Source organism: Argentina anserina, chromosome 6, assembly GCF_933775445.1.
Source record: "Argentina anserina chromosome 6, drPotAnse1.1, whole genome shotgun sequence".
Classification (NCBI taxonomy): Eukaryota; Viridiplantae; Streptophyta; class Magnoliopsida; order Rosales; family Rosaceae; genus Argentina; species Argentina anserina.
The window spans coordinates 33,705,384-33,733,153 of NC_065877.1; the positions used below are offsets into that span (position 1 = coordinate 33,705,384).

The 27,770-nt window shown below is 38.2% G+C and overlaps 4 protein-coding genes and 1 pseudogene across 6 annotated transcripts; 3 read left to right on the forward strand and 2 right to left on the reverse strand.

Annotated features, from left to right (window-relative positions):
- Nucleotides 1-539: 539 nt before the first annotated feature.
- LOC126797365 (GDSL esterase/lipase 7-like) lies at nt 540-3,002 on the reverse strand. The gene is made up of 6 exons (XM_050524005.1): nt 2,921-3,002; nt 2,002-2,199; nt 1,682-1,803; nt 1,284-1,532; nt 899-1,151; nt 540-751 (listed from the first exon to the last, which is right to left on the reverse strand). Exons 1-6 carry the CDS (start codon nt 3,000-3,002, stop codon nt 540-542), a joined length of 1,116 nt encoding a protein of 371 aa, XP_050379962.1.
- A 2,077-nt stretch (nt 3,003-5,079) lies between these two features.
- On the forward strand, nt 5,080-8,910 carry LOC126797955 (calcium/calmodulin-regulated receptor-like kinase 2). The gene is made up of 8 exons (XM_050524732.1): nt 5,080-5,273; nt 5,968-6,358; nt 6,517-6,670; nt 7,066-7,192; nt 7,651-7,736; nt 7,827-7,898; nt 8,008-8,211; nt 8,299-8,910. Exons 2-8 carry the CDS (start codon nt 6,033-6,035, stop codon nt 8,593-8,595), a joined length of 1,266 nt encoding a protein of 421 aa, XP_050380689.1. The 5' UTR covers nt 5,080-5,273; nt 5,968-6,032; the 3' UTR covers nt 8,596-8,910.
- Nucleotides 8,911-9,061: 151 nt separating this feature from the next.
- Nucleotides 9,062-12,159, reverse strand: LOC126797954 (phosphatidylinositol 4-kinase gamma 7-like; annotated as a pseudogene).
- A 2,273-nt stretch (nt 12,160-14,432) lies between these two features.
- LOC126798528 (O-fucosyltransferase 27) lies at nt 14,433-20,006 on the forward strand. The gene is made up of 10 exons (XM_050525530.1): nt 14,433-14,794; nt 15,201-15,285; nt 15,694-15,764; nt 15,853-15,941; nt 16,027-16,270; nt 16,418-16,530; nt 16,615-16,705; nt 16,800-16,928; nt 17,071-17,621; nt 19,196-20,006. Exons 1-10 carry the CDS (start codon nt 14,597-14,599, stop codon nt 19,659-19,661), a joined length of 2,037 nt encoding a protein of 678 aa, XP_050381487.1. The 5' UTR covers nt 14,433-14,596; the 3' UTR covers nt 19,662-20,006.
- Nucleotides 20,007-21,627: 1,621 nt separating this feature from the next.
- LOC126798389 (uncharacterized) lies at nt 21,628-27,532 on the forward strand. 3 transcript variants are annotated; one of them, XM_050525341.1, is made up of 3 exons: nt 25,205-25,334; nt 25,721-26,808; nt 26,936-27,532. In XM_050525341.1, the coding sequence occupies exons 2-3, from the start codon at nt 25,779-25,781 to the stop codon at nt 27,067-27,069; spliced, it is 1,164 nt and encodes a 387-aa protein (XP_050381298.1). In that variant the 5' UTR covers nt 25,205-25,334; nt 25,721-25,778; the 3' UTR covers nt 27,070-27,532. The 3 variants fall into 3 exon arrangements, with proteins under 3 accessions (XP_050381300.1, XP_050381298.1, XP_050381297.1); XM_050525343.1 differs by lacking the exon at nt 25,205-25,334 and adding an exon at nt 21,628-22,041 and having other exon boundaries at nt 26,503-27,532; XM_050525340.1 differs by having other exon boundaries at nt 25,721-27,532.
- Nucleotides 27,533-27,770: the final 238 nt, after the last annotated feature.

A 27,770-nucleotide genomic window follows, 5' to 3' on the forward strand; every position in this document is an offset into this window, starting at 1 on the left:
TTTCTTTGGTTTTTTATATCACAGGTTGTGATCATGTATATTAAGTGTACTTCACTTCGTAGAGCTAGCCTGTCTGCTCAAGAGAAGTTAGACTAGCTAGTTTTGAGGAGTCTTATATAATCATAAGCCCTTAAGTTGTTCTGCGCAACTTGTGTCCGCCCTTTGTATTTTTACTATAGTACGTTGATCTTCGAATTAATCCTGCATGATACTCTTAATTTAGTATCGAATTTATTTCTAATTGAAGTAACTGGCTAATGGACTGATGGTCAATTGGTCATAAAGACTTGTAGAGTAGAGAAATCAATTAATCATTTACGTACTGTACTGCATGTAGATCGAAACTAAAGAAATACATAAAGAAAAAGTTTTATGCAATGTTATATTTCGAGATATGAGATTCCCCATCGACCAAAGTACTTACCAATTTATACAAGGCTCTTTATACAATTGAGCTAGCTAGATCAAGTGATCAGCTTCACTGATCGATGTGATGCATCTCTTATATATATATATATATATATATATATATATATATATTACATTTGTACAAGTTTCATGATGTTCAGAGGAGTGCAAAGAGTAGAGCCATTGAAACAGCCAGTTGCTATGACTGAATTAGCAGATTCAGTCAGATGAAAAGCGTCCCAGAAGAAGTGAGTATTTGACTGCAAGCATGGTTTAGCTAATGGAATACATGACGATGCATTGTTCAAACAAATGCAGCATGGATTGCTTCCGTCCTCGAGGCCTGTGATTGATTTTTTTTGTTTTTGTTTTTGTTTTGAGATACGGCACACGTAAATTTTGTTTACTATAAGTTTAAGTCAATCTGACGTAGTGTGTGTATATATATATATATATATAGAACAAACCAAAAATGTTGAAATTTGATTACCATATTTAAGGGGACTTGTAATTGCATCATAGCCGATCTCGTTAGCTCGACCAAGAACAAATAAAGATCCTTGTAAAGTAAACGTTAAATTTTCCAGGGTTTCACGAAGTCTGTCGTTGAAGATCGAAGCTAGCTGGTTAGTTTCTTCCACACAGTCTCCAGTGTGATTTTGTGTCTTTGCAATTGATGGGATGCAACCAAGAGGACCAATTTCAAACATAACTATCTTCCTGGCTCCTAAGTTATATAATCTCTGCACATGATGAATTTGAGAATGAATCAACAGTTAACAAATTGTTATGGAAATAATGGTGGGTATGGTGGTGCAAGAATTAGCTAAATATTTTATACGTACAGAAATAACGATTAGCTAGATAGCAAGTACCTCCAAATGGTGAGAAAGATTATCCATCAGGAGTTGTACAAACTGTGGAGGAGAGTATTTTTTGCTCGAGTCATAAAGTTTAGGTTGAAGGTAATTATTCAGAAAATCATTGTTGCCTACAGAAACGAGAATTATGGACTTGGACAAGTACTCTGCAATATCATCTGGTTTGTTTATAAGTCCTGGCAAGTCTAACTTCACCGTCTTTTCAAACAAATCCATCTGCTCTTTCAGGTTCAAGCACTTTCCCTGGAAATTAAGACAACAGCGTATACGACCAATGTATAAATGGTATAGCTTAAAAATGAATCCTACTATATTGATATCAATCCTAAGACTTGCGCACTCAATTAAACGATTTAGTATGTACAAATAATTACTAGCTAGTTGATTGTTACCAATCGACTTCCAGATTCTGGGAGAATGCCACAGGACCCCGATGCATAATTCATGCCCGTAAGTATTGTCGAGTTGCGTATGCTCAAGTATGGAGGAGCAAATGGTAGCCCAAGAAACTCAGCTGCGCATGCAAATCACAACGAGAAGGATCGAAATGTTGATTAATAACTAAGCTACATAAAATACATAGAAAACATATATATAGCTCCAAAATCTCATCTTAAAACCCAAAACCCTTATCCAGCTGTGTAATCCCAACAGTTTAAGCCAACAGCTAGTATATCAAGCTAGCATATATACTTATACGCATAACGCGTACCTATAAAATCAACCAATGTTTTACCATTAGTGAATCTTCCGGTGGCACCCTTAACGAAATTGACACCGTAGGGCAGGAAATTTGCCTTTGCTAAAGTTAGCAAGAAATTATTATTACCACTATCAAATAAAGAATCCCCAAAGACGTATATTGCTGGTGCAATCGCTGATCCCTCTATTAAAACTACTGAGCGGAGATCTGCAAAGCTCAAGAACAGAAGTAAAGATATTGATAGTTTGATTCCCATGGTTTTCATGCACAATGTGAAAGAAAGACAGTGAGGTTATGTAGAAAAGAAGCAGGAATCTATGAAATGAGGAATGCTAGGTGTATCACGAGGAGGATCAGTGAGAGGGGTCTGATTATAAACAGATGCATGGCCGGTTATGGCAACTTCTTCCGGAAAACGATTGAACTTTTTAACAACCATCTCTTATAAACCGGAGGGTTCCATGATTCTACACTCAAATGGCATGTGACCTGAGTTACCTTGAATATACCAAATCTAACAGTCATGGAATAATTGCTGCGCTGCATGCAGTTTTGTACGATCAAGCGATAGCTCCTCAGAGATACGTACATTAATGACTCTTGGCTCTAGGGTAAAATAAGAGGTAGGATGATGACTGAACCTTCTTGTTTGATTTCCTCATCACTCAGACGAACCGGCAAATGCGCGTTTATTTGTCGCGGGTTTATATGTAATGCATGCAATTCTCTGGTTGTGGTCTGAAGGATCAATATGAATGAAATCATTAATTTCCGTTTCATCAAATTTGTAAAGACAAGATGCTAGTGCTAGGAATCTAAGATTTATTGAAACTAAGAGCAGAAATGTAAAAATACGTAGAGAAAGTCTTAAGACTACGTTATGGCTGTGTTCAATTGGGGAATGAGACCGCAACAATTACATATATACATATCAGGATCCAGATATGAATTGACGATCGTGGCCATGGCCTTGCGACTTGTTTATAGCAGTTCTCATATATTTCTAACATATACCGGGCCCCTTCAACTTTACATTTGGACACTGCATTACATGGTTGCTCGAGTACGTTGTAGTTGCGGATACCAAAGATGCTCTGTTAGGTTCAAGGACTAAAATATTCATAATTTTCTTGATATTTCTGTGAAAATTTTCATTTTTAAACATATGAATATATATGTTATTTACCAATTATTTTTTAATTGAAATTTTTGAAATTTTTCGATATTTTCATAATATCGCCACGTGTCAGATAAACTTCAAATAAAATAAAAAATTACTGGTTAGGAGAATCGAACATCTGATCTATTCTTTTATAAGCACAAAGTTATAGTCAACTCTACTACACTAACTTATTGTTATATGACTCTTTTTATTATATATTGCATTCAATGTCTTAACATTTGCCTAAAATTGAAATAAAAATGAACTAGTTGTTGACGGGAATCGAACTCTTTTGGTCTAAGAGGAAGCAATGATGGACATTACTATTATGAGGAAAATTCAACATGCCTTATCCACTATATTTATTCTCTAATGAGATACAATCAAGCGAAAACATATACAACAAATTGATGCACAATCTTCACAAAGCTATGGTTATGGTCAAAGTTGAGAAATACTTGATCGAACGGGAACTACTAGTACCACACCTCATAGTCAATCACTCATAACTATAGTTATGATTGGCATATAAGTCAGTATATATAAAATTATAAAAAGACGGTATCATTTAATAACTATTATTCACAATATACTTAAGGACATAATGAAGATAGTGAAAATTGTGTACCTCATAGATCCTTTATGTGGTTCTAAACCGCTTATGTAATTTTATGTTTAATGTATCATATGTAAATAAGGCGTGATGACCTAGCCTCCATTTGGGTAAATATATATATATATTTTAAAGTAAATTTTTTAATAATACTCGACAATTATTTCACATTAAATTACTATAACTCACTGTAAACTAATAGTTATATAATAATTTCTTATGACATGTAGTAAATAATTGATCAAATAAATTTTGTCAAAGTTTCATTCAAAATTTCTATCAATTTACTTAATTATTTTTTTAAATCAAAATTTTCTCAAAATTTCCATTGAAAATTCAATTTTCAAGATCCTCACTTGCCTAAATTTTAGTCTTGGTCAGGTTCACCTATCACTATCAGAATCGAAACAGATCGATTACCACTGCATCTATATATGATCCTATCATTGTCGGGTTGTCTTAATTCTGTATACGAGTAATTAAGATGATAATCATGACAGGAAAATCACCGCAAGTAGCCATCTCCAAGGACTTGTCTTTTTTTTTTGGTCAAAAAATAATATACTTGTCTAATCACCCCAAACACAATTGGCAATCTCGTGCAATCATGAAGTAGATTAGGGATCTTTCATGTCATAGAACAACCCCTCTTTCTATCCACCAAACCCTGCAAAACTATATTGGATTATTATGAACCTTTAACCTTTAATAGTAGGATAGTTGGGAGAATATGTCAAATTATGAACTGCATTTGACATTCATTGTAGCCTTCGGTGTCCAAGTTGTCAACTAATATTCTTTGAAGTTGTCTAATGGCGGGTCATTGCAGGCCTCCTCAATTTATATATCCATGTCATTTTACGCATTTCATTTATAAAAATGTTGTTGTTAAATTGACTCAAATTAGTGTGTTATGTGATATAAGTCTAGTTTATATGTGATTAACATCATGACTTAACCAATCTTGAACCCCACCTAGACTTGGGAATATCTCTATAACTCTATTTCCTTCTACCCATGAAGCATTTTAAATCTTGTTGAGTTTGGGCGACTTTGGTCTTTCCTACTTTTGAAAAGTCTCAATAGGACTCAAACACAATACAACTACACAAGTGGCCAATTTCACAAAGAAAATGGCGGATGCAACCAAGTAAACCAAGGCAGGCACGTACGGCCGAACAAGACCCACAGTCAACCAAGTAATTCTTGGGTAATTCTCTTCTATTTTTATGTGTTAGTATTTAGAAATCTTCCCGATCCATTTATGAAAAGCATTACTTCTTCCTTTTAAGTCCTCAACCAAACCAATTTAACCCTCCAATCAAAACCCCCACTTTTCTTTATTCCAAGTCCAACTCATTCTTGGTTTGCTCTGCAGTTTCTCTTTTTCTACTTTCACAGTTTCTTTCTTCAACTGGGGTCACTGCTCTTAGTCGTCGGACTTTACCCAATTCCGGTCACCAGTCATCTACACTGGTCAATCAGCTTTTCTTGTTCGGTTGTAAGGTATGATGCACTTGATCAATTCCTGGGTATTGCTTGACTTTGTTGAATTCTGCTAAAGTTTGAGTCTTTTCTTGGTTCTGATGGCTTTGGACGTTGTAGATGTTGATATGGCTTTAAAGGTCTGGTCTTTAGAACCCCATGTGGTTAGTTTGATTGTTTTCCTCTTAGTTTTCATTGTTCTGGTTCTGATGGGAGATCATAGCTTAGAATTTTGGAGTGTTGGTAATTTTGATGATGGTTTGAAGATATGAGCTGAATTGTCTTGTATGATGCAAATAAGATTATGCCTCTGACTTGTGGGTGGCTGTATATATAAGAACAATTCACCATATCTTTGAGTGACATTGATATGTAATGGACGTGCTAGTTTTCTAATCCTCCTACAAACTTGTATGATCAAAGCCGAGCAAATGAACCAAGTGCTTTATTAATCAAGCAATGTCAAGAAAGCACAATTTCTATCACATTGATAGAACATACATTTTAAAGTCCTCACAATAACAAAAACTAATCTTTCAATCACATTGTTTGTGATTTGATATAAACTGTGGTTTTCAGATGGTTAATTTGAATGCTGCAAATTTTTCGCTTTATTATCAGTTAGCTTGAATCAGATATTTCAGCTTGTCATGTTAGTTCATCAGTTCCAGAGAAAGACTAGTTTACCATAATGTATTTCTCCATCTTGTGACAGACAACTTTCGGTATTTTTGGCATGCAAGATGTTCTCATTGCTTGAATATCAGAAGACGCCAAAGAATGGTTCATAAAGCTGATCTTGTTATCATCGGCATCTCTGTTGGTGTAGCCCTTGGAATTCTGATAGCTGCGCTCCTATTTTTCGGAATAAGGTGGTACCAAAAGCGTGCCAATCTTCAACGATGCGCAAATGAGCGTAGTTTAGCAACTCTTCCTATTCGCACAAATGGTTTAGGCACAAGCATTGACCTTAGTGTATCTGTCTCAACTACCATACCTATTCAAGGATCTGAGAAGGTTCAAAAGATTTCTCCACTCTCCTGGTGGAATAATCACAGCAAAGATCGATTTCCTTCTGCATCAGGCGTACTTAGATACTCCTACAAGTATGCATTAAATGCTTGTACCTTTATGCTATAGCAAGCATGATATTTTTTATTTTTCTGTATACCATCTCACACTCGGCTTTACCCTTGCACTGCAAAGCTTTGAGCTTACCGTGATATGTGGTGCATGTGTATCTAAAGCATGGTACTGTGTTCAGGGATGTACAGAAAGCTACGCAGAATTTTACAACCATTTTGGGACAGGGGGCTTTTGGTCCAGTCTATAAAGCAACGATGCCTACTGGAGAGGTAGTAGCAGTGAAGGTGCTTGCTTCAAATTCCAAGCAGGGAGAGAAAGAGTTCCAAACAGAGGTAAAAGGTCCATCAACTACATCTCAAATAGGTCTTGTCAAGAAAAAATTCCCTTGTACAGTCATACATATGGAATTAGTATAAAAGTAATCTAGAGAAACTCACTATTTTTATAAAGAAATTCATTTTCCCTTCTGTTCCAAAGAATATAGAAAGTGTAGAAAGTGTACTTGTAGTCTTTAAAGTCTTGTGCAAGAGTTTGGAAAAATAATCAGAAAGCTTTTGTGGCTGGACATAAGTTCAACACTGTAATGGAATCTAGCCAATCTACATTGCTGACATGATCAGTTATCACTGCCTGGTTATAAAAAGCTTATCATCTTAACTGTGTACATGTCTCTTAATGTCTATGTCCTAAGATTGTGTTTCGCTAAATTTGAACGGTTATGCTGCAGGTATCTCTGTTAGGAAGACTGCATCATCGAAATCTGGTGAACCTTGTAGGTTACTGTGTAGATAAAGGACAGTGTATGTTAATCTACGAGTTCATGAGTAATGGCAGCTTATCAAACCTTCTGTATAGTAAGTTCAGAGTCCCTGTATCCATACTCCATCTTGAGGTTGTTATAACCATATGCTTACAAACATATATTTTAAATGGAAGGAAAGTTACAAATACATATCAAATTTGATGGTTGCCAAAAGCCTACATTTAATAAACAAAAGATTACATGGTCCTCATATGTTTCTTGCTGGTTTTAATATCTCTGTATGGACGCATCTTCCTATATTTGTTCCATGCCGATACATAAGAATAGGTTAAAATTTCTGTCTGAAGGGGTTTTTGGGTCCATTCGAGAATCATCTCACTTTACATGTTATGTAGGTGAAAAACACAGGTTTTGAGCTGGGATGACAGGCTGCAAATTTACATCTTCCTATTTTTGTTTCCTGCTAGTACATAGGAATAGGTTAAAGTTTCTGTCGGAAAGGGTTTTTGGGTCCATTCGAGAATCATCTCACTTTACATGTTTATGTAGGTGAAGAACAACAGGTTTTGAGCTGGGATGAAAGGCTGCAAATTGCTCTTGATATTTCACATGGAATGGAGTACCTTCATGAAGGGGTAAGTAATTTAGTATCTCATTGTTTTTCCAGTGAACAATTACTTGAAGTCCTCATTTTTTCAAGTAAGGGTTTTTTTTTTTTTGAACAGGCAGTGCCACCAGTCATACATCGTGATTTAAAGTCTGCTAATATTTTGTTAGATCAGTTGATGAGAGCTAAGGTAAGCTGGTTGTTAAAGTTATGAACTTGCATTGGCTCAATATATTATGGAGTTCTGTTATTTGTCTTCATTTCTTTATCTCCTCACCTCACTAGTGTTTAAAAAATAGGTTGCTGATTTTGGACTGTCTAAAGAAGAGGTGTTCGATGGTCGAAACTCTGGCCTCAAAGGTACTTACGGCTACATAGATCCGGAATATATATCTTCGAACAAGTTCACAATGAAGAGTGACATATACAGTTTTGGCATCATCATCTTTGAACTCATAACAGCCATCCACCCTCACCAAAACCTAATGGAATACGTTAATCTTGTGAGTCTCTTGTCTCAGAATCTAATGCTTCTATTGCTTTACTGCATAACTCCCTTATTTTTTTCTTCCTTTACTTTTTTCTCCAAGGCTTCTATGGCTCCAGATGGTGTGGATGAAATCCTTGATAGCAAACTAGCCGGGGAATGCAACCTTGATGAAGCGAGGAGGCTGGCCAAAATTGCTCACAAATGCTTACTGAAACTACCAAGAAAGCGGCCTTCTATTGGAGAGGTTTCACAAGCTATATTGAAGATTAAACAGTTGCGGCTTGATAGAAGGGATACCATGTCTTTTGCTGGAGAAGAATTTTCACGGGCAGTAAGCAGAATAGAGGTTCAACAGGTGGAGCTGGTTAGGATGGCCAGCATGAAAGATCAACCGTGATGGATCAGAAAAATTTTGGGGTTGCATCTCTTCAGTTCAAGCTTCGCCTTGGAAATTTCTTTTTCATGGCATATAATATACGAGATACAGGTCAGAAAATCCATCGAGCTATAAGCATTAGCTGGTTTTATTGGTCAGTACCAGTGTTCCTTTTTGGCCAAGTGGGTGGGTTATATGGGTTTCTAACAATATGACCGCCATAAGTTAGATTGGAATTACAAGTTTACAACCAAGAAACACCAGCTTACTGCTAATGCCTAATAGAATGGAAAATGAAGAGACCATCTGACTCGCTATGATATGGTTTTAGTTGTTTACCTCTCTTACCTATCATTTGCTTCATGTAATTTCTTGTCTTGCAAGCTAGTAGCAAACGGGTAATCAGGCTCGCAACTCTCAGCCATAGTTCAGTTTAGTACTGCTGGGAAGTATGATAACATACAAAGCTTGAGAGCAGATTTACATAAAAAAGGATTCATAATTTTGTTCCAGTCTCAGAACATTGCACTGCGTAATTTATTGATTTTATTCAACTTCTCTACGCTGTCAACACAACGTGGAAGGGAAAAGGAAGTAGAAAAACACATGAAAAGAAGGTTCTCACCTCCACTAGCATGAAAAAAAGCTTATACTGTTATAAGGTAGTAGAATTCTCAAAGGGTGGATGAGACTCTGGACTGCAAAGCAGAAGTCTCTCACCTTATTTAGATAGATATCCTCCGTCAAAACTGGCAGGAAGTCCCTAGCCTCTGTCTCTGCCTCTGACCCATATTCCCTGCTTTGCGAGTAGCAAATGCAGGGCGAAGCAATTTCTCGAAATTTTCAAGAAACTGCATCCATTCCTCTTCATTCATATCTGCCAGCTTCACAAAACTGCTGCTCATCGGCAGCTGCTCATTTGCACTCATGTTTCCAGATGATGTGCCAGGCACATAGCTGCTCTTCTGCATTGAACCTACATGACGATAGCTCTTCTCCTCAACACTGATATTCTTCATCGATGTTGACAATTGTGAAACATTCAACACACAATCCTGAACAAGGTCGGCGCATTCATCAGAGCTGGCAAGTAATTCATTACCCTCACCATCCTCCATGTCCTCCTCTGCAGTCTCCTCTAGTTTAGAGAGTAAGCATCTTCTGCTTTCACCTTTTGATCCGCAACGGAGAGACCTCGAAATTTCCATCTTCTCTTCAGTAGTTCGAGTCAAATCCAGCTCCTCCTCAGAGTCTAGGTCAAATAGAAACTCCTCCTGGCCTCCTGCTTTTGGCCCACAACAGGATAATTTCTCCTGGAACAGTTTCTTTGCTTCAAGGCATATAAGCTCAAGTTCACTCGGCTCCTCCTCCTGGCCTCGAAACTCCCGACTCATCATCTTACCAATCTCAGAGAGACAGAGACCAAATTCTGCAGCTTCCTTGAGGAATATTGTGCATATAACCAATACTCGAAGGCACGCCTCTCGAAACATAGGTAACTCCATTCTAAGCATATCAGAGTCCCGAAAAGGGTCGAGCTTTCTTATATATGCAAGCTCATCATCTGAAAAAGGAATTGATGCCTGAGGCCAATGCATCCACTCAAAGTATGGATCCTCCAAGCTTTCCGGGAGACAAAGGCCATGATCAATGGGTATAAGCTCCACCTGACCAAATCTTCCAGCACCATCAAGCTTCCGAACAAGAAGGTTACCACCATGCCTGTCCGTGTTTAGAATCTGGATATCTAAAATCCCTATTCTATGTACAGCAGCAACAGGGAAGCTAGAAGTCCCATAATCACTGGCATCAAAGTCATGAGGAATGAACTGTTGTAGTGATGCAATCTTACTTGCTTGCTTTCCGTAATGATGTGCACTACCCTTCACCCCATCATTGACATTGAAGACTGAATGTGTGACCTTCACAAGAGCAGTATCAGGCACATTAGCAAAATTATTGTAATCAAGAAGGAAGGCTGCCACTTCTCTGAAACCCGTCTCTCCAACCCGTACTGAACGTTTAAGACCTGGTTGTCCAAGAACTTTCCCTACAAAACCTTTTGGGTTATTTGGGGCATAAGGTTCCTCATCTGTTGGTTTCACAATGGCGATGTTTTCACCATGACAATTTCTGAAATAATATGCACCTCCAAGCCCACCATGAACAGGAACTGGATCAATGTCATTTCTTATTGCCTTTACTATATCCACAACCAGTTTTTTTGTTCTAGAAAATTTATCCGAGTACCCCAGTACTTCAATCGGGCCACTCTGATCCCTCGGCTGAAAATCCCTCCCAATAGGTGCGAGACAGGGGGTAGATGAACTTCTGTGCATGAAGTTCCTGGTGAGAAGAAGCGGGGAATCATTTCTGACAATGCTGAGATCATTCTTCAACACCATGTCACCACATACCAACAAACTCTCATCAGTTGGGATATTAAGTGCAAGCCTTAATTTTCTCTTCAGTGTCTGCGCATTGTCACTCCTATCTAGCTCTATCCCCAAAACCGAGCCAGTCTCAGTCTGCACAAATACACGTCTTTTCGCAGAAGGTCTTTTTTCCAATCTCTTATTCCCATAGTGCTCACCACTACAAGGTCCTCTATAAGTCGCAACTGCCATCTGGTTATGTACACGCTTATCCACCTCAGGAGACATGAAATGAAGCGGAAAACCGCCAACTTCCAATGCCGGCAGTACAGGCAGCTGCAGCAGAGAGCTTCTCTCTCAAGCAGACGCCAATCTCAAATGCCGGCACTGATTTTTCAAATTTGTTTGCGCCGTATACAATCATAATCATATGAGTAGCAGACAATTTCGCTAACTAGAAACACTTGGTAAAAGTTGCTACATTGCAAATGCCACCAGCTTTGAAACTTAACTACATCTGAAGGACCACCTGTTAATAAAGCTGGTATTCCAAAACAACAACACTCGTTAAATTACAACTTCACACCAATACACAAAAATGTCCTCTCTAATACAGATTGTTCTCTCCATATGCTTTTCAAATCTATATCAGGCCGCGAAAAAAATTACCAAACTTAATCCGCAATAAACACAAGTACCAATCATGATCAATTTATTTCTTTATTTCTTCTGCATTTTCTCTTTTTCTTTTTAAATTTTTACCTCCAAAAATTCTACTTCACAGTTCTAATGCTCTTTTCTTTTTCTGCTATTCAAATTAAAGTAAAAAAAAAAAACATGAAATCGACATAAATCTTCAGATCACATATCTTCGAAATCATGATTTCAAAAACCACAGAAAATCGTAAATCAATCCCAAAATCCACACTACCCAAATAGTAACTGATCACCTCGAACAGCAAATCCGAATTCAAATTCAATCGCGTTCTTCAAAGACAAAATTGTTCGCTGAATAAAGTTGATCAACCGAATCGGCAAAGAGCGAGACTCACCGGAGAGCGCGCGGGACGGCGGAGCCTTGCGTAGAGCCACCGCCGTGGAGACGAAACGCGATCAGAGACTGACAGCGGCGGAGATTGGATCGGAGTTATATTCGCCGGTAACGTGGAAGATTCGATCGTCGGAAAACAGTTGAGTTTATTTCCAGCCGGCTCTAAATAACTCGTCTTTCTTCACACACCGGAAAAACGTGGGTTTATACCCCGAAAGAATTACAAAAGGGCAGTGAAGCTATGCGCGCAGAGATTGCGCCACGTGCCGAGTGGCGGTTCGTGTGTGTGGTGACGTGGCGGCTCTTGGGCGGGCTTAGTGTAACGACTCTGCTCCCTTTGTCCAGTTGCAGTGGAGGCTAGAGTGATTCGTTACAAGGGTGTTTTCGTCTTTTCGATGATATGGGGGAGATTGGTGACGGAATTTCATGGGCATTTCGGGAGTTTTGTGGGGGTGAGAAGTGAGAACGATATCGGCAGTATCGAGATGGGGTGGCTAATTGGGCGCGTAATGTTTGGGGGTTATTGGTCCCAAACTATTCGCCCAAGAACGGTGTTGCGTCGAGCACCGTCGTTAATAAGTAGTGGTCGGTATGTCGATCATTGAAGCTGATCGGATTAGTGGTGAGGATAAGGATGCTCGTGAGGAATATGTGGGGAATATGAAGACAATGTGTGCGATTGGGAGTAGAAAAGCTTATATGTCCGGGAGAACCAGAAAAGTCAGTGTACGGCGTAGTCCGGCGTGGAGGAGTATTGGTCCCGTCCTCACTGCTGATCTTATATCCTTGTCTGGATGAAGATGTTGTATGCTATACTCAACGGTGGTGCTTTGAGGAAAGTTAGACGCTTGAATTGTTTGATCAATGTGTTACATTCATCTAGAATAGTAAGTCACGTTTTTCAATTCCCAAAATTATACATAAAACTAAAAAAGAACCAAACATTGATCACATGTTCCTATCTTTGAGTCCTAATTAAATCGATGACAAAGTCTTACGAATGCTATTTTGAAGGACTTGCGATAATTTAGGCTTGTAATTTGAGGATTACCTTACTTATCAGTTGTTGAACTAGGGGGTGTCATGTAAACATGTTCTTATCTACATGTGTATTTCTATGATCATATGCAAAGGCACATGATGGGGGTAGAAGAACACAATTTATATACAGAAGTAGAAGGTGGAGTCATATGGGGAAAAGGTATATATTCCAGGTATGACTGTCCATCACATGCTTAGCAGTTTAGTGAGGAGTGATGCTGATCTTGGTGAGCTGGTGATTTCTTTCTTCATACTTAAATAAACACTTAACATCTATCAAGACTCATGATCCATATTACATTGGTTAACAACATCACTGTGTTCCATTTCCAATCTGTTTGGCAAGACCAAGAAATTCTTGGTGGTATTATAAAGCTAAATTCGTTCTCGTCAAATTTAGGCCAAAGTCTAGTATGCATGCTTGTGATTTGCCTAGTTGCACTTTGTTTCCTTTGCCTTTTTTGCCTTGGCTCACAGCTGTGTGCTGACATACAACACAAAAGGCAGATTGCCAAATACCAACTAATTTAAGAGACCTTAATTTAAAGATTAAAGATACTTTATCTCCTTTCTATGGCATAATGAAACGTTAATGTAGTAACGTTTTATATTGAACATTGAGATCATTACTAATATCCGATTATTATATATTTTAACGATTTATATATTTTACGCAATTTAATTTTATTTTCTTTGTCTCTAAAAAATGATACGATAATTTGATTTAGTGTTGTTTTCTCAATCATTGTGGTTTTTGAAAAACTTACAATTACAAGTCAAGCAGAGACTTTCTTTGATTCAGCAAGAAAACCAAAGAAAAGTATGATCTTTGTCCTAAATTTCCAATTTTCCATTTATGAACTTTACTTGAGATAAAACCATTACACCCATTTGCAGAAAGCCAGTTCCTCACTTCATATTCATAGTCAGGCAAAAACTCCATGTTCACCAAATCACATTTACTTTCCATTGATTCTGCCCCACCTCAAAACAGTTCCACTCTTCAAACCACACATCATCTTCTTTGCAACCTCAAAAGCTCTTCATTTATATTCAAATTGAATCCATAAACCCTTTCTTCCCCAATGAGAGATTCTGATCCCCTCCTCATATTACAAAAACCCCTTTAGTGTAAACAGAGCAACAGAGACAACTAGCACAAGAACCCCCACAACCCCAAAAACCCCTCATCACGACAAACCCAACATAGCACCCAGCTGAGTTCCTCCACACTCCACAGTCCTCAATCATTCAACCTTGCTAGTTTAGGCAAGTGTTCTCTCCCTCCCCATTGGTTTGTGTCCTCCACGCTCCAGATTTGAGAGTTGGGCTTGTTGTGATGAGATAATAATATAGAAGACCTTGTCTTGTCCATTCAACTCGAACACTCTTAAAAGTTAAAACGTTACTGTCCTGAATCTGTGTTTCAGATTTTGGGACTTTCCTGGTACTCAAGAACCTCTTCAGTTCTTCTGCTTCTGCAATCTTGGTTGTTGGGGGAAGAACTAGGGGAATCTGGGTGGGGAGAGAAGTCAAAGTCAAGTGGGTTTCTGCAATGAAAGGAGAGGGGAAGATGGTGTTCAAGTCAAAAATGAAATGGGTTGGTCTTGTTGGTCTTGTTCTCTCAGCCATTTCTCTCTTTGTTCACTTTTTACTCGCTAGATTTACTGAGGAGGGTGTTTCAGAGTTCCATTCTTCGATCACAATCTTTCCAAGGCGAGCCATTGGTGAAAGCTTGAATTTTTCCAAGACTGTAATTGCTCTTAACCCATAAAGATCTCATCTTGCTGTGTTTTCTGCTTCAACTTCCTCATAAAAATAGTTGTTTTGTTCAAAATTTGATTTGCCTTATTATCCCCAAGTGTTTTGTCTTTCTGGGTTTTTAAGTGTTCTGGGTTTAACAGTGAAGAAATCGGTGGGATCATTGATTGGTCAGATAGAATGCATTGAATTATTTTGTTAGTTTTGACTCTTGAGTAATGAGCTGAGTTTGAGTATGTGGATTAGTTTGGATCCCCTTTTTTGATGTTATATTCATCAATTTTTCCAGTTAGTCTGGAAGTTTATGGATACTATTTGGATTGTAGTCTGTACAGTTTTACTGTACCTGTTTGTTGTGTAATAGTTGGGACTGATTATGATTCTTCTTTGGAGTGCAGAGTGCAATGTATAAAAGGCTATGGGATCCGGTAAGGCCTCTTGAATCATTGCATCCTGATGCGAATCCCAGAGGATATTATTCCGGTTAGGCCACATTTCATCTTCCTAGTAATTCCCTACTGGTTCAATATTAGAATTTGTGCTTGGTCGGAAAAGGATTTCTTCTTTAAAAGTACGGTAGTTGATTATGTCACTGGTTTTCATTTTCTTTTGATCTTACTTTCAGAATGTTGTGGGATTTTGGGTTTACTAGAATTGCTGGGGGTCCATGGTTTAACTTGAGCAGTGTTATTCTATCAGGATTTTTAACTACATCGTCAAACTCTAAAATTCCGTAATTGAAACCTCAAAGTTTGGACTCAAAATGTTTGTTTATCTGTGTAGCCAACATTGCATTTGACCTTGGGCTGGGATTAAAGAAACCCTAACACATTTGCTATAGTTTGATTAACTGCAAAATAGAGAATCATTGACGTACTTTGTGCTTTACAGATCCCAATTCAGATACGAATGGATTTATCTTTGTCAGGATACAAGGCGGGTTTCATGAGATCAGGAATTCGGTAAGGGTGGTAATGTTTAAATTAGCATATGTGACATGATATTCAAGATGTATCAGTTCACAGCTGCAGCCTTCTATTGATTTTTCAGATATGTGATGTAGTTGTGGTTTCTCGGTTTCTTAATGCAACATTAGTTATTCCTGAGCTCCAATCAACCACAAGCAGCAAGGGCATCAGGTTGCCTTCCATTAACTATTTTTTACTTTAGATTTCTTCAAAGACTGTTCTCTGTTGTTTTATAGTATCTTGTGTTCTTTTGTAGCTCTCAGTTTAAGAGTTTTGCGTATCTCTACAATGAGGACCAATTCATAGCAGCATTATCAAAAGATATCAAAGTCGTAAAGACCCTCCCTAAAAATCTTAAAGGGCAAAGGAAGAAAAAGAATATTCCATCATTTAAAGTGCCATACTCTGCTTCACCATACTACTATAAGCATCACGTTCTTCCAGTTTTGAAGAAGCATTCAGTAGTTGAACTAGTCGTGTCTGATGGTGGATGCTTGCAGGTAACGATTACTGTTCTTTCATTTGTACTGCACCATAAATTCAGTGATTTCAGTCTGACACCTTGAGACTTCTGTATTTGTGGTTTTCACTATAATTGTTAGCTGTAATATTTTGGTGTCTTACTACTTTTTGTGGGTGTAATGCAGGCTATCCTGCCACCAGATCTTGAAGAGTACCAGAGGCTGAGATGTAGGGTTGCTTTTCATGCTCTTCGGTTCCGGCAGGAGGTCCAGGAACTTGCTACCAGAATTTTACACAGGTTAATCACTAATTGTCACTCTCTCTCTCTCTCTCTCTCTCTCTCATCATCATCATCATCATCATCTATTTACTGCTGCTGTAGATTACGGGCTCCTGGACAGCCATTTGTAGCTTTTGACCCTGGAATGACCAGAGATGCTTTGGCATATCATGGTTGTGCCGAACTCTTCCAGGTACTTATAGCCTTGACCACACAATACCTTTACAAATCTTTTTGTATGCTTCACAGCATATGAGTTGCTAATGTGTCTCAACTTTGTTTCCAAGGATGTACACACTGAACTAATTCAGCACAAAAGGCAATGGATGATAAAACGTGGGATTGTCAAGGGAAATCTTTTTGTGAATTCTGCAAAGCAACGACTCAAAGGCTCTTGCCCACTAATGCCAGAAGAGGTAATATACTACTGAGGCACAAAAGAAAAGCAACGTCCATCACTCATCCTAGGATGAAGTGAAGGTTGTTGAGTTAATCACTTAATCCCGTACATTCACTCGTATACAGAGCAATGAAATTCACTGTTATCCTTTGTTACAGATTGGTATTATTCTTCGTGCATATGGATACTTGTGGGACACAATAATATATGTATCTGGGGGAGAAATCTTTGGTGGCCAAAGGACATTGATCCCTCTTCGTGCAATGTTTGAAAATGTTGTTGATAGGACCTCCCTCAGTATTCTCTGGGAGCTTAGCAGGATTTATGGCCGTGAGGCTAACCTCTTCGAAAGTAATCCCAGGAGTCCACCTACAGTTGAGGAAGAGATGAAGGTTGAAGCATGGAAAACTGCTGGGCCACGTCCTCGCCCACTTCCACCGCCTCCGGCCAGGCCTAAATCATATAACATAGAAGGTTGGTGGGGCTGGGTAGCTGAGAGTGATAATGAGCCTGATAGTACAGTTATGGAATTGAGGACGAATGCTCATAAACTACTGTGGGAAGCAATTGATTACGTGATATGCGTTGAAGCTGATGTATTTATCCCTGGCTTTGATCGAGATGGTAAGGGACATCCAAATTTTGCAAGCTTAGTTATGGGACACAGACTCTATCAATCAGCTGCATCAAAAACATACAGGCCAGACAGGTAACTTTGCTTAGTTGATTGCTTGCACATGCACACAATCAGATAACTTTGTAAATGTTCTCATGCAAATGTTTTCTTGAATCCGACTGAAAAGGTAGAATTTGATACTAGTTAGTTGTTAACTTATTCCTGGTGAAGAACTTCAGATCTAATGCATTGTAGTCGTGTTCCTTAATCTTTAATTGATAGCTCTAATGCTTGTGAAAACAAATTATTTTGATGTGATTTGGGGGTGGGGGACCATTTCTTGACCACATGCAATAATATGGCATAAATGCCGATTTGCACCCCAAATTTGGCTGAAATTGTCAATTTGCACCCTGAACCTGCATTTGAGTCAATTTACCTCCTAAACTTAGTAAAAATTGCCGATTTGCACCACATCCGTTAAATTTAACTGTTTTTATCCAATTTTGCGTCACATGTCATGCACATGAGGAGTAATATTGTCATTTTCTATTTATATTTTTCTTTAAAACAAATAAAAATATTCTTTAAAATGAGGATTATTTTGTTAATCAAATTATTTATTTACATCTTTTTTTCTACCTACTTAACCCTACTTTGAATTATATATTCAATATACCCACCCATTCAAATATAGTGTGTTGTGTATAAATATATTTTTATATGTACACATTGTTGGAGGATGAACAAAACGAGAATAATAACGATGTAATAGAACAAAACGTAACCGTTTATTGATTGATAATGAGGCCAATATATAGGCATTACATAACCACAATCCCGTAGGATTCGGAGTCCTAATCTATTACAGAGATGTGAATCTATCTCTAACAGGAAACCTTATAAGACTAAGGCACACACAATGGTAGAATAGTAATTCTCTCGGAACACACATTTATTTTTAATTTTCAATGTGTTTATTTATTTATATTTTTTCTAATATCTTTTAACATACCATATCACATAAAATAATAAATATATAAATCAATAATATGTTTCGAAAAAACAAACATTGTAGCAAGTGTTCCTCTTAAGTAATTTTATTAATTTATTTCATTATTCAATATGAATAAATATATAATGACAATACTACCCCTTAAATGCATGACATGTGACGCAAAATTGGATAGAAACAGTTAAATTTAACGGATGGGATGCAAATCGGCAATTTTTACCAAGTTTAGGAGATAAATTGACTCAAATATAAGTTCGGGGTGTAAATCGGCAATTGTTACCAAGTTTAGGAGGTAAATTGACTCAAATGCAAATTCGGGGTGCAAATTGACAATTTCAGCCAAGTTTAGGGTGTAAATCGGCATTTATGCCGCAATAATACATACCTGATGCTATTTTTTTGTTGATTTGGAATTTTGGATAGCGTGAGTTGGGAACTTGGGATAATTCAAATCTGTAATCATTAATTGTAACACAAACATTTCTGTATACATAAGATTATGGTGGAAAAGAAAGTTATCTCAGGTTGCTTGCTTGATGAAAAAAAAAAACTTTTCTTAACAATTGTGATTAGTCCACAGCAAAGTCTAAAAGTAGTAGATGATAATTTACTTTATTTTCCCTAAATTCTATCATTGTTTTTGTGAATACAGAAAAGAAGTCGTCAGGCTCTTGGAAGAAATCAGTGACCACCTTTACCATGCTAACCATACTTGGCTGATGTCTGTGCGCAAGCACTTGAGAAAGAGATTGGTTGATGGGTTATTAGAAGCATCCACAAAATCCAAATCGATGTCTTTTATCTCTCATCCAGTCCCTGAATGTTCTTGCTTGAGGCGTGATTATACTGGAAAATCAATCAATGCTTCAACAGTAACTCCTTCTAGTCACTCTCAAGTTATTGCTGCACTTGGAATTGTGCACTTTTGCCCGGCTTGGATGGAAAATGATTTGACATTGCAGACTAAAGACAAGGAAAATGAGGAAGCTTTAGACGAGGATGACTCCACCTCATCTGGATTATTTTTCCGGAAAAGTAATGGAGATCATGAAGATTTAAGCACCAAAGAGGACACACAGTTGGAGGATCAAGACGAGGTTGAAGGTGGAGATAGGTAGTGAACTAATTGAGTCCCGGTAATTCTGAACATCCTCAGCTGCACTTCTGTACATAAAAAGATAGTCTTCATATGTCTGATCCAGCAACATTGGAACTAATCTTCAGATCCATAAACTGTTCAAGAACACGAGTGACTACCGCCAGTTTTGGTGCTCATCGGAGCATTACTCAGCTTATTGGATCGTTTGAACCCTTTTCGGGCAATGTGTCATTATATATTCCCCCCAATATTCAATTTTGATATTACCTAATTTGTTCATGAACTCTCTAGCATACACATTGCTTCAAACAGACACAGGTCGCTTAACAAACTCTTATGTCTTAGTTAGTCAAAGAGTATTAGTTTTTTTCTCCTAATCAGACAGTTGCCTACACTTTCAAACAGAATTTATACTCTTGGGTCATTTTAAATTTTTACCACAGGGAAGAACTTATCTCCCAAAATCATTTCTTTATATTTGTCTAAGGGTAAAAAAAGAAAAGAAAAACAATCTGCCCGATGAAGTCAGCAAACCCTACATGCAGTGGCGGATTCATGTATATGACAGCTTAGGCAGGTGCGCTGAGATTTTGTTATTCACCTTTGATTGAACAAGTTGGGATATAAAAATCTCATAATAAAGGCAAAATCTGGGACACTAAACAACTTGCCGGCGTTCTTATGTTGTTTCTTTGAACGACATGGTTTTGGACTCTAATAGTTAAGGAGACATAGCACAACTACACAAGGCTGCATAGTTCTAATAGAAATTTACCTCAATTTATGAAACAACCTCCCGAAGAACCTGTCATTATATTAATTAGCTTGATTCATTTACGCTTTCAACCTAGCTCTATATAATTAGATTATGCAATTACTTTTTTTGTTTGGTTCAATTATGTCCCAACTTCTGATCATACAAGTATGATCAAATTATACAATGTTTTATGTGGTAAAATTATACGAGTGAACTATGACAAACTCAAATTTGTAACTTTTGATTAGAGGAAGAATTTGTAACATTATTTTGCCTTAGTTGGGAAAAAATCGTGGATCCGCCGCTGCCTACCTGCATATAAATAGTTAAAAACCAAACCCTCTTCCCCAACTGAAACTGAAGTACACTCTCTGTCTCACTTACAGCTCACAGTGAAACTCAAATCGGCGTGCACTCAATCTCCGATCATTTCTACAAGAAAACTCCTCGTTCTCCTTCGGTGACCATTAACACTAGATACCCACTAGGTGCTCAGCTTTCCCCTTCTTTCTGAACATCAGTTATCTTTCTAAAGTTCTCAACTTTCCTTGTTATAACTCTCAGTTTGCGGCATGCTTACCCAGTTGTCTCAATCCTTATATTCTAATTTGGCTGTATAGAAATTCTCTTCAAGTTTTGATCTTTCCCTTTGTTTGCATCTCGTATAATTTTATTTAAATTATTGATTGAATTATGTTCTCCTGTTCTAATCTCTCACTGTACATGACTTGTTTAGCCTATAGGAATGCATCTTCATGTTCATGTCTTTAGCAATGTTAGACCTTTCTTATTAGACTTGTGAATTGTGACTGAGCTTCAGAATGTATATAGATGTAATGCTTGATGCTGAAACTTGTGTGTATATGTTATGCAGTTTGGATAAGTATATATTAACCCACCTAGCTGTCATGAGAGATGGTGATAACACCAAAAGAATCTGCTCTAGAAAATCTCAGTCAAGCTTGGGAGCAGTACCGGCCTCTGAACTGGTGAATATTGAACTTGATGATCTCCCGGATGTTGTGTTGGTTGAAATTCTTTGTCGACTTCCATGCTATAAGTTTGTTTCAAAATGCAAGTCCGTGTCCAAGCGTTGGTGCAATGTCATGTCCGGTCCTTATTTTCTTGGCTGCTTTCTATGTCTCCAGAGTGATCGTGATCAGACACCTATTGTTCGTACTCTCATAACCAACAGAGGGGAGGAGTTTCTTACTAGAATGTCATCGTCCACCAAGCCACTAGCCACTAGCTCTGTTGTTTGAAAGACTCATGAGTGTCCACCATTTGGAAGAAGAGCCGAGAGTGGTAGCTACATACAATGACTTAGTTCTGTGCTGTACAACGTTCGGCTTTTATCAGCGTGATTACTACATCTGCAATCCGTGCACAATTCAGTGGGTTGCTGTTCCTCCCCCTCCTCGAGTTTACCAATATACAGCAGTGGGATTTATGTGCGATCTTCCCTACTATAACTGTACTAAAGATGATCAAGGAGGAAGTGTTGTTCAGGTGAATGCTGAGTGTAGGTGCAGGATAGTGAGATTAGTTCTTCCTGAAAATGAATCTGTCTCCACACTCGAAGTGCAAATCTTCACCTCTGATACCAGTCAATGGATAACGTCAACTATATCAATACCATCAGGTGTTATATGTGACGCCGTCCCCATAGAAAGGAGCTTCACTTACAATGGCATGCTGTATTTTGTGGGTGATGAACCTGGTGATCAAAACTTTCTTTTGGGGTTGAACCCATTCATGATCAACAGTAATATCATTGATCACTATCAGTTCATTCGTTTTGATGATCCAGAAGAGTCTTTTGTACTTCGGTACTTTGGTGAATACAGAGGCTGTCTTCACATGTGCGACTATTTGTTCGGGAGTTGAAAGAAGAACTATGTGGAGGAGCTGGCCGATTATGTTTGGATGGTATAAAGGATTATTCACTGGACATGAAAATGGTTCCTGTACTTTGTCGACTTCCTTGCTACAAATTTGTTTATAGGTGCAAGCTTGTGTCCAAGAGGTGGTGCACTCTCATGTCGAGTTGTTCGTACTTTATCTGCCGCTTTCTAACTCTCCAAAGTGATCTTAAGCAATCACAGATAAACTGTACCCTGGTAAACATGAAGGGGTATGAGTTCCTAAATAGAATGCCTTAGTCGTCTCAGCCACTCAAACTTTTGCTTAAAAGAATCGTGAGTTGTTATAGTCTGAAAGAAGAGCCACTTGTGGCATGTACAGACAAACTGTACCCTGGTAAACATGAAGGGGTATGAGTTCCTAAATAGAATGCCTTAGTCGTCTCAGCCACTCAAACTTTTGCTTAAAAGAATCGTGAGTTGTTATAGTCTGAAAGAAGAGCCACTTGTGGCATGTACATATAACGACTTGGTTTTGTGCTGTGCAAGACAATATGAACAATGGGATTTCTATATTTGCAATCCATACACCATGCAATGGATTCCTCTACCTCCACCACCTCAAGTACCCAATCGGCATCCGCCAGTGGGATTCATCTGCTAAATTCTCTACTATAACTGCAAGAAAGACGATAGGGGAGGACATGCTGTCCAGCTTAATCCCGAGTATGAGTGTATTGTTATGAGATTGATCTTTCCTTCTGATCAGCAATCTTTTTGCAAATTCAAAGTGCAGATATTCTCTTCCAAGACGGGTGAATGGAAAGAGTCAGTTGTATTATTCCCTTCAGTTATTAATAGTTATCATATTCGTCACGATGTCAGCTTTGCTTACAAGGGAATGCTATTCTGGGGTGTTTCTGGGAAAGGCAATTTTCTTATTGGATTGGATCCCTTCATGGTCAACAGCACTATTAGTACTAATGCTGATGATACAAATGATCAGTATAAATGTGGTTTCATGGAACTTGAAGAGACTTCTGATCGCATATTGCCCTTAAGGTGCCTTGGTGAACACGGAGATTGTTTGCGCATGTGTGTCTACGACCCTTGGAACTGTGTGTTATATGTTCATGATCTGACTGAGGAAGAAATCCATGGTGGAAGTGCGAAATTGTGTATGGAAAACATGATGAAGGTTTTACTTACTTGACAATACTTTGATGCCGACTGATGATCCTTTGCTGAATAGTGTGCTTGGTTTTGATCCCAATAATGATGATATGTTGTACTTCCAAAGAGGTGTAGACCCAGATGTTTTCAGGTGCAAACTAAGTACAAAAGAGTGGTCGAAGATGGCTGAAAAATGTGAAGTTGTTTATGGTATCCACTCCCGGCTTGTTGCCCCATGGTGGCCAACACAACTTCCTAGACTTCTGCAACATGGTGAATCCTTCCGCAGTCCAGCCCCAGGTTTCAACCTCATGAGTTTGTTCTAAGGTTCATTCTATTACTAGTGCAGCTGAGAAAGACCAATCGATATGCAGTAATATTGATGGTACGAGAATAGGTCAGTAAACTTTGTCTAAAGACCTTGGCATTGTAGTGAATTGCACAAGTGTATCTATTATTAATTTTTGTCTTGAGCAATTTCTTATAGTCGATCTGCATTTCCATTGAATTGAGCGGTGATGATGCATCATGATCAGAAACTTGGGTAGCAGTTTTAGGATTAAGAAAAAGTAATGAACTATTTTGTACAAGGAATACAGAGTAATTAAGAATGAGGAAGACACCTCCACGTTTTGTGATTAGATTTTTCAAGGCACTACGTTGCTGGAGAAGGGTGAGCTTTGTCTCGTCTGTTATCACCAGAACAGGCAGAGTCTAGCTAGGGCGTGCAGTATGGCTGCTCAATTTATGGCTGAAAGTTGAAACATTTTTATTTTCCAGTTATTTGGTGACTACCTCTCAGATTCTGCAAAGTATGTTGTCCACTAGGGTTGGCTGTAACATGCACCCATGATGATTTGGGTATCATTCTTGTATTAAGAAGAACTCTCTCGTTAACCATGCATGATCGAGTCATATGAATTATCCTAAGTAAATTGGTACTCCTTGTTTAGCAATATGGTCTGGGCATATATGCACCACAAGATGGATTGCACAAATTTGTAACAAACTATCGAGCATAGTGGTAAGAAGCTTAATTACAAACATGAATGTTTATATATATGTACTTCTTGGTATCAAGTATGAACGAGTTTAAAAGATCAATAAGTACATGATCACTATATCATGCGAGTCCTTTTCCTGTTTTATCTAGGAATACATTCAAAACTCTGACAAGAATTCTCATCTTTTAGCTTGTTTTATAAGTTCGGAAAATATTCATGTAAACCATATGTGCGCGCGCAAGATCTTGCAAGAATTCTGCTGGCACAGCGCAATGGGAGGTGGTCATATTATTAGCACTCATTTCAAAAGAAATCACAGCAGGATATTCCAGTCCATCGACTTCCTTTGAAGCATTACCAGCCTCTAATCGTATTCAATTATCACTAAAAAAGACCAATACCAAGACGAGCATCATCAAAACTTATGAATATTAATATTCACAATCTTCCTGACAATATATACTGGTTGAAAACATGAACTTCTTTGTGGATCATAGTCTCATGGTGCTTCAAAAGAAAAGAAAAAAGTTTAGATTTTCTCTAGTAATTTTGAAATTGTATGTATAAATCGGGCATTACTGCTCGTGTTCGTAATAATTATATTCTAGTAACACTAACGTTTCCATTTTGATTGAAGTCGAATCATTTTGATGGAAAAACAAGTCCACGGGCAACACCATCGAAATGAAGTCACGTGCTCGATCATGTGATTAAACCCTAGCTTCCATAAAAAATGGTAAAATCCAAACCCCTCTCGTCTCTCCCAAATTGAAACCACAAACCTCGCAATGCAGTTCACAATTCGGCGTTCACTTGATCCGGTCGATCTCCGATCATTTCCACAAGCAGAACCCTCAATCTTCTTCTACAAGCATTAACACTAGGCACCCACAAAGGTGCCCAACTTTTCCCTTCTTTCTGAATATCATTTCTCTTTCTAAAGCTCTCAACTTTCCTTGTTGTAATTCACTTTCAGTTTGCTGCATGCCTACCCAGTTGTCTCAATCATTTAGCTTAACAGATATTCTCTTCAAGTTTTGATCTTTCCTTGTGTTTGCATCTCATCTTCTAATTTTGTTTCAAATTTGATTGAATTTATTCTGTTTAAGACTTGTTTAAGCTGTAGAAGATGCATTCCATGTTTAATGGTTTATTTGTTTAGAAATTTTAGATCTTTGATTTTTCCCTGTTTTGATTGATATTTACTTATTTATGACCAAGCTTATGAGTGTATATAGATATATAATGTTTAGGTGTTGAAACTTGTGTATATGTTCTGCAGTTTGGGGTAGGAATATCAGCATAGCCCGCATAGCTTTGGTTATTTGGTTACGGCTAAGATGAGAGCTAGTGATAGTACCAAAAGAATCTGCTCTAGAAAATCGGAGTCTAGCTTGGGAGCAGTACCGGCGGCTGAACTGGTGAATATTGAACTTGATGATCTCCCGGATGTTGTGTTGGTTGAAATTCTTTGCCGGCTTCCATGCTATAAGTTTGTTTTGAAATGCAAGTCAGTGTCCAAGCGTTGGTTCAATGTCATGTCCGGTCCTTATTTTCTTGGCCGCTTTCTCTGTCTCCAGAGTGATCGTGATGAGACACCGATTATTCGCTCTCTGATAACCGACACAGGGCAGGAGTTCCTTAATAGAATGGCCACGACCACCAAGCCACTAGGTCCATTGTTTGAAAAACTCATGAGTGTCCAGCAATTGGAAAAGGAACCGATTGTTGTAGCTACGTATAATGACTTAGTTCTCTGCTCTACAACGGGCTTTTATCAGCGTGATTACTACATCTGCAATCCGTGCACAATTCAGTGGGTTGCTGTTCCTCCCCCTCCTAGAGTTTACAAATATACACCAGTGGGATTAATTTGTGATCTTCCCTACTTTAACTGTACGAAAGATGACCAGGGAGGAAGTGTCATTCAAGTTAATGCTGAGTTTAGGTGCAGGATAGTGAGAATAGTTCTTCCTGAAAATGAATCTGTCACCGAACTCGAAGTTCAAATTTTCGCCTCTGATACCAGTCAATGGATAACGTCAACTATATCAATACCATCAGGTGTTATATGTGACACCGTCCCTATAGAAAGGAGCTTCACTTACAATGGCATGCTGTATTTTGTGGGTGACGAACCTGGTGATCAAAACTTTCTTTTGGGGTTGGACCCATTCTTGATCAACAATAGTATAATTGAGCGCTATCAGTTCATTCGATTTGATGATCCAGAAGAGTCTTTTGTACTTCGGTACTTTGGTGAATACAGAGGGTGCCTGCACATGTGCGACTATGATCATTATAAGTTTTTTGTTCGGGAGTTGAAAGCAGAAGAACTGTGTGGAGGAGCTGGCAAATTAAGTGTGGAAGGTATACAGGATTATACACTGGACATAGGCAATGTTCCGCCTTATTGTGGTCAGTTTGTTAGTTTACTATTTTTGGATCCCAATAATGAGCATGTTATATATCTGCACATATGCAATGACATTGTCAGGTATGACCTTCAAACAAGAGAATGGTCAAAGCTTGCTGGAAATATTCCCTCTCATGATCAATTTCTGTTTGTGGTCCCATGGTGGCCAACGCCAGTGCCTAGGCTATTACAACACGCCCAACCTACGGGAATAAACTTCTAAGCTCCATGTGGAGGTATACTGTGGAATATGGGTCAAGGAGGAGATTGGGTGGAAAGCAATGAGGTGACAGTCGTTTAGTTCCCTGAAGAGAATGTCGAGTCTGCTTGCAGCTGCGAGAAAGCCGATGACTCAGAAAAGTGGCTAACTTTTGGGTTTGGTGCCGTTACTAGTCAGGCCGATACTATCTTGGCACAGTTTGTTCTGTTCTTTTTGAGTTCTGATATTGGCAAGACACTCAGTTTCTAAGTTCTACCTAGCTACTGGTACGTATGCTCTCTCCCAATTAAGTACTGTATGCAAAATTTTAATGTAATGGGTTGCTTTTTAAATTGTATTTGCTTGCACTCTCTTGCATCATTGTTAAGAATTTCTGGGAAGGAATGAAACTTTAAATTAGGTCTAGCATCTCTGTATTGTAGCACTATAATCAAACATGACTTCCACAGTTTATTAGGACATTGTGGATTGTAATTCAGTTGTTTTACTTGTTTGCCGCTCAAGGAAACCTTGATTTCCCAGTAAGGGCAGTAGAAGAACTTGGCTGAGAAACTAGTCAACAAAGCTACATGATCAGTAAGAAAGGTGATATGACTGATATCACGCCTTCTGAAATCTTTGATATTTCACAATACATGCTTGAACGCCTAGAAATGAGAGCTATATATATATATAGAAAAACTGAAAAAGAGATGT

Bases quoted from the DNA above. Each gene is read 5' to 3' on its own strand.
- LOC126798389 (XM_050525340.1), top strand. From the start codon at position 25,779: ATGAGAGCTAGTGATAGTACCAAAAGAATCTGCTCTAGAAAATCGGAG.
- LOC126797955 (XM_050524732.1), top strand. From the start codon at position 6,033: ATGGTTCATAAAGCTGATCTTGTTATCATCGGCATCTCTGTTGGTGTA. The intron at 6,671-7,065 runs GTAAAAGGTCCA...GTTATGCTGCAG, and splicing joins AGAAAGAGTTCCAAACAGAG to GTATCTCTGTTAGGAAGACT. The intron at 7,193-7,650 runs GTAAGTTCAGAG...ATGTTTATGTAG, and splicing joins CTTATCAAACCTTCTGTATA to GTGAAGAACAACAGGTTTTG.
- LOC126798528 (XM_050525530.1), top strand. From the start codon at position 14,597: ATGAAAGGAGAGGGGAAGATGGTGTTCAAGTCAAAAATGAAATGGGTT. The intron at 15,286-15,693 runs GTTAGGCCACAT...TGTGCTTTACAG, and splicing joins TCCCAGAGGATATTATTCCG to ATCCCAATTCAGATACGAAT. The intron at 15,942-16,026 runs GTTGCCTTCCAT...GTTCTTTTGTAG, and splicing joins ACAAGCAGCAAGGGCATCAG to CTCTCAGTTTAAGAGTTTTG.
- LOC126797365 (XM_050524005.1), bottom strand. From the start codon at position 3,002: ATGTTAGAAATATATGAGAACTGCTATAAACAAGTCGCAAGGCCATGG. The intron at 1,152-1,283 runs GTACTTGCTATC...CATCATGTGCAG, and splicing joins ATCTTTCTCACCATTTGGAG to AGATTATATAACTTAGGAGC. The intron at 752-898 runs GTAATCAAATTT...AATCAATCACAG, and splicing joins TACAAGTCCCCTTAAATATG to GCCTCGAGGACGGAAGCAAT.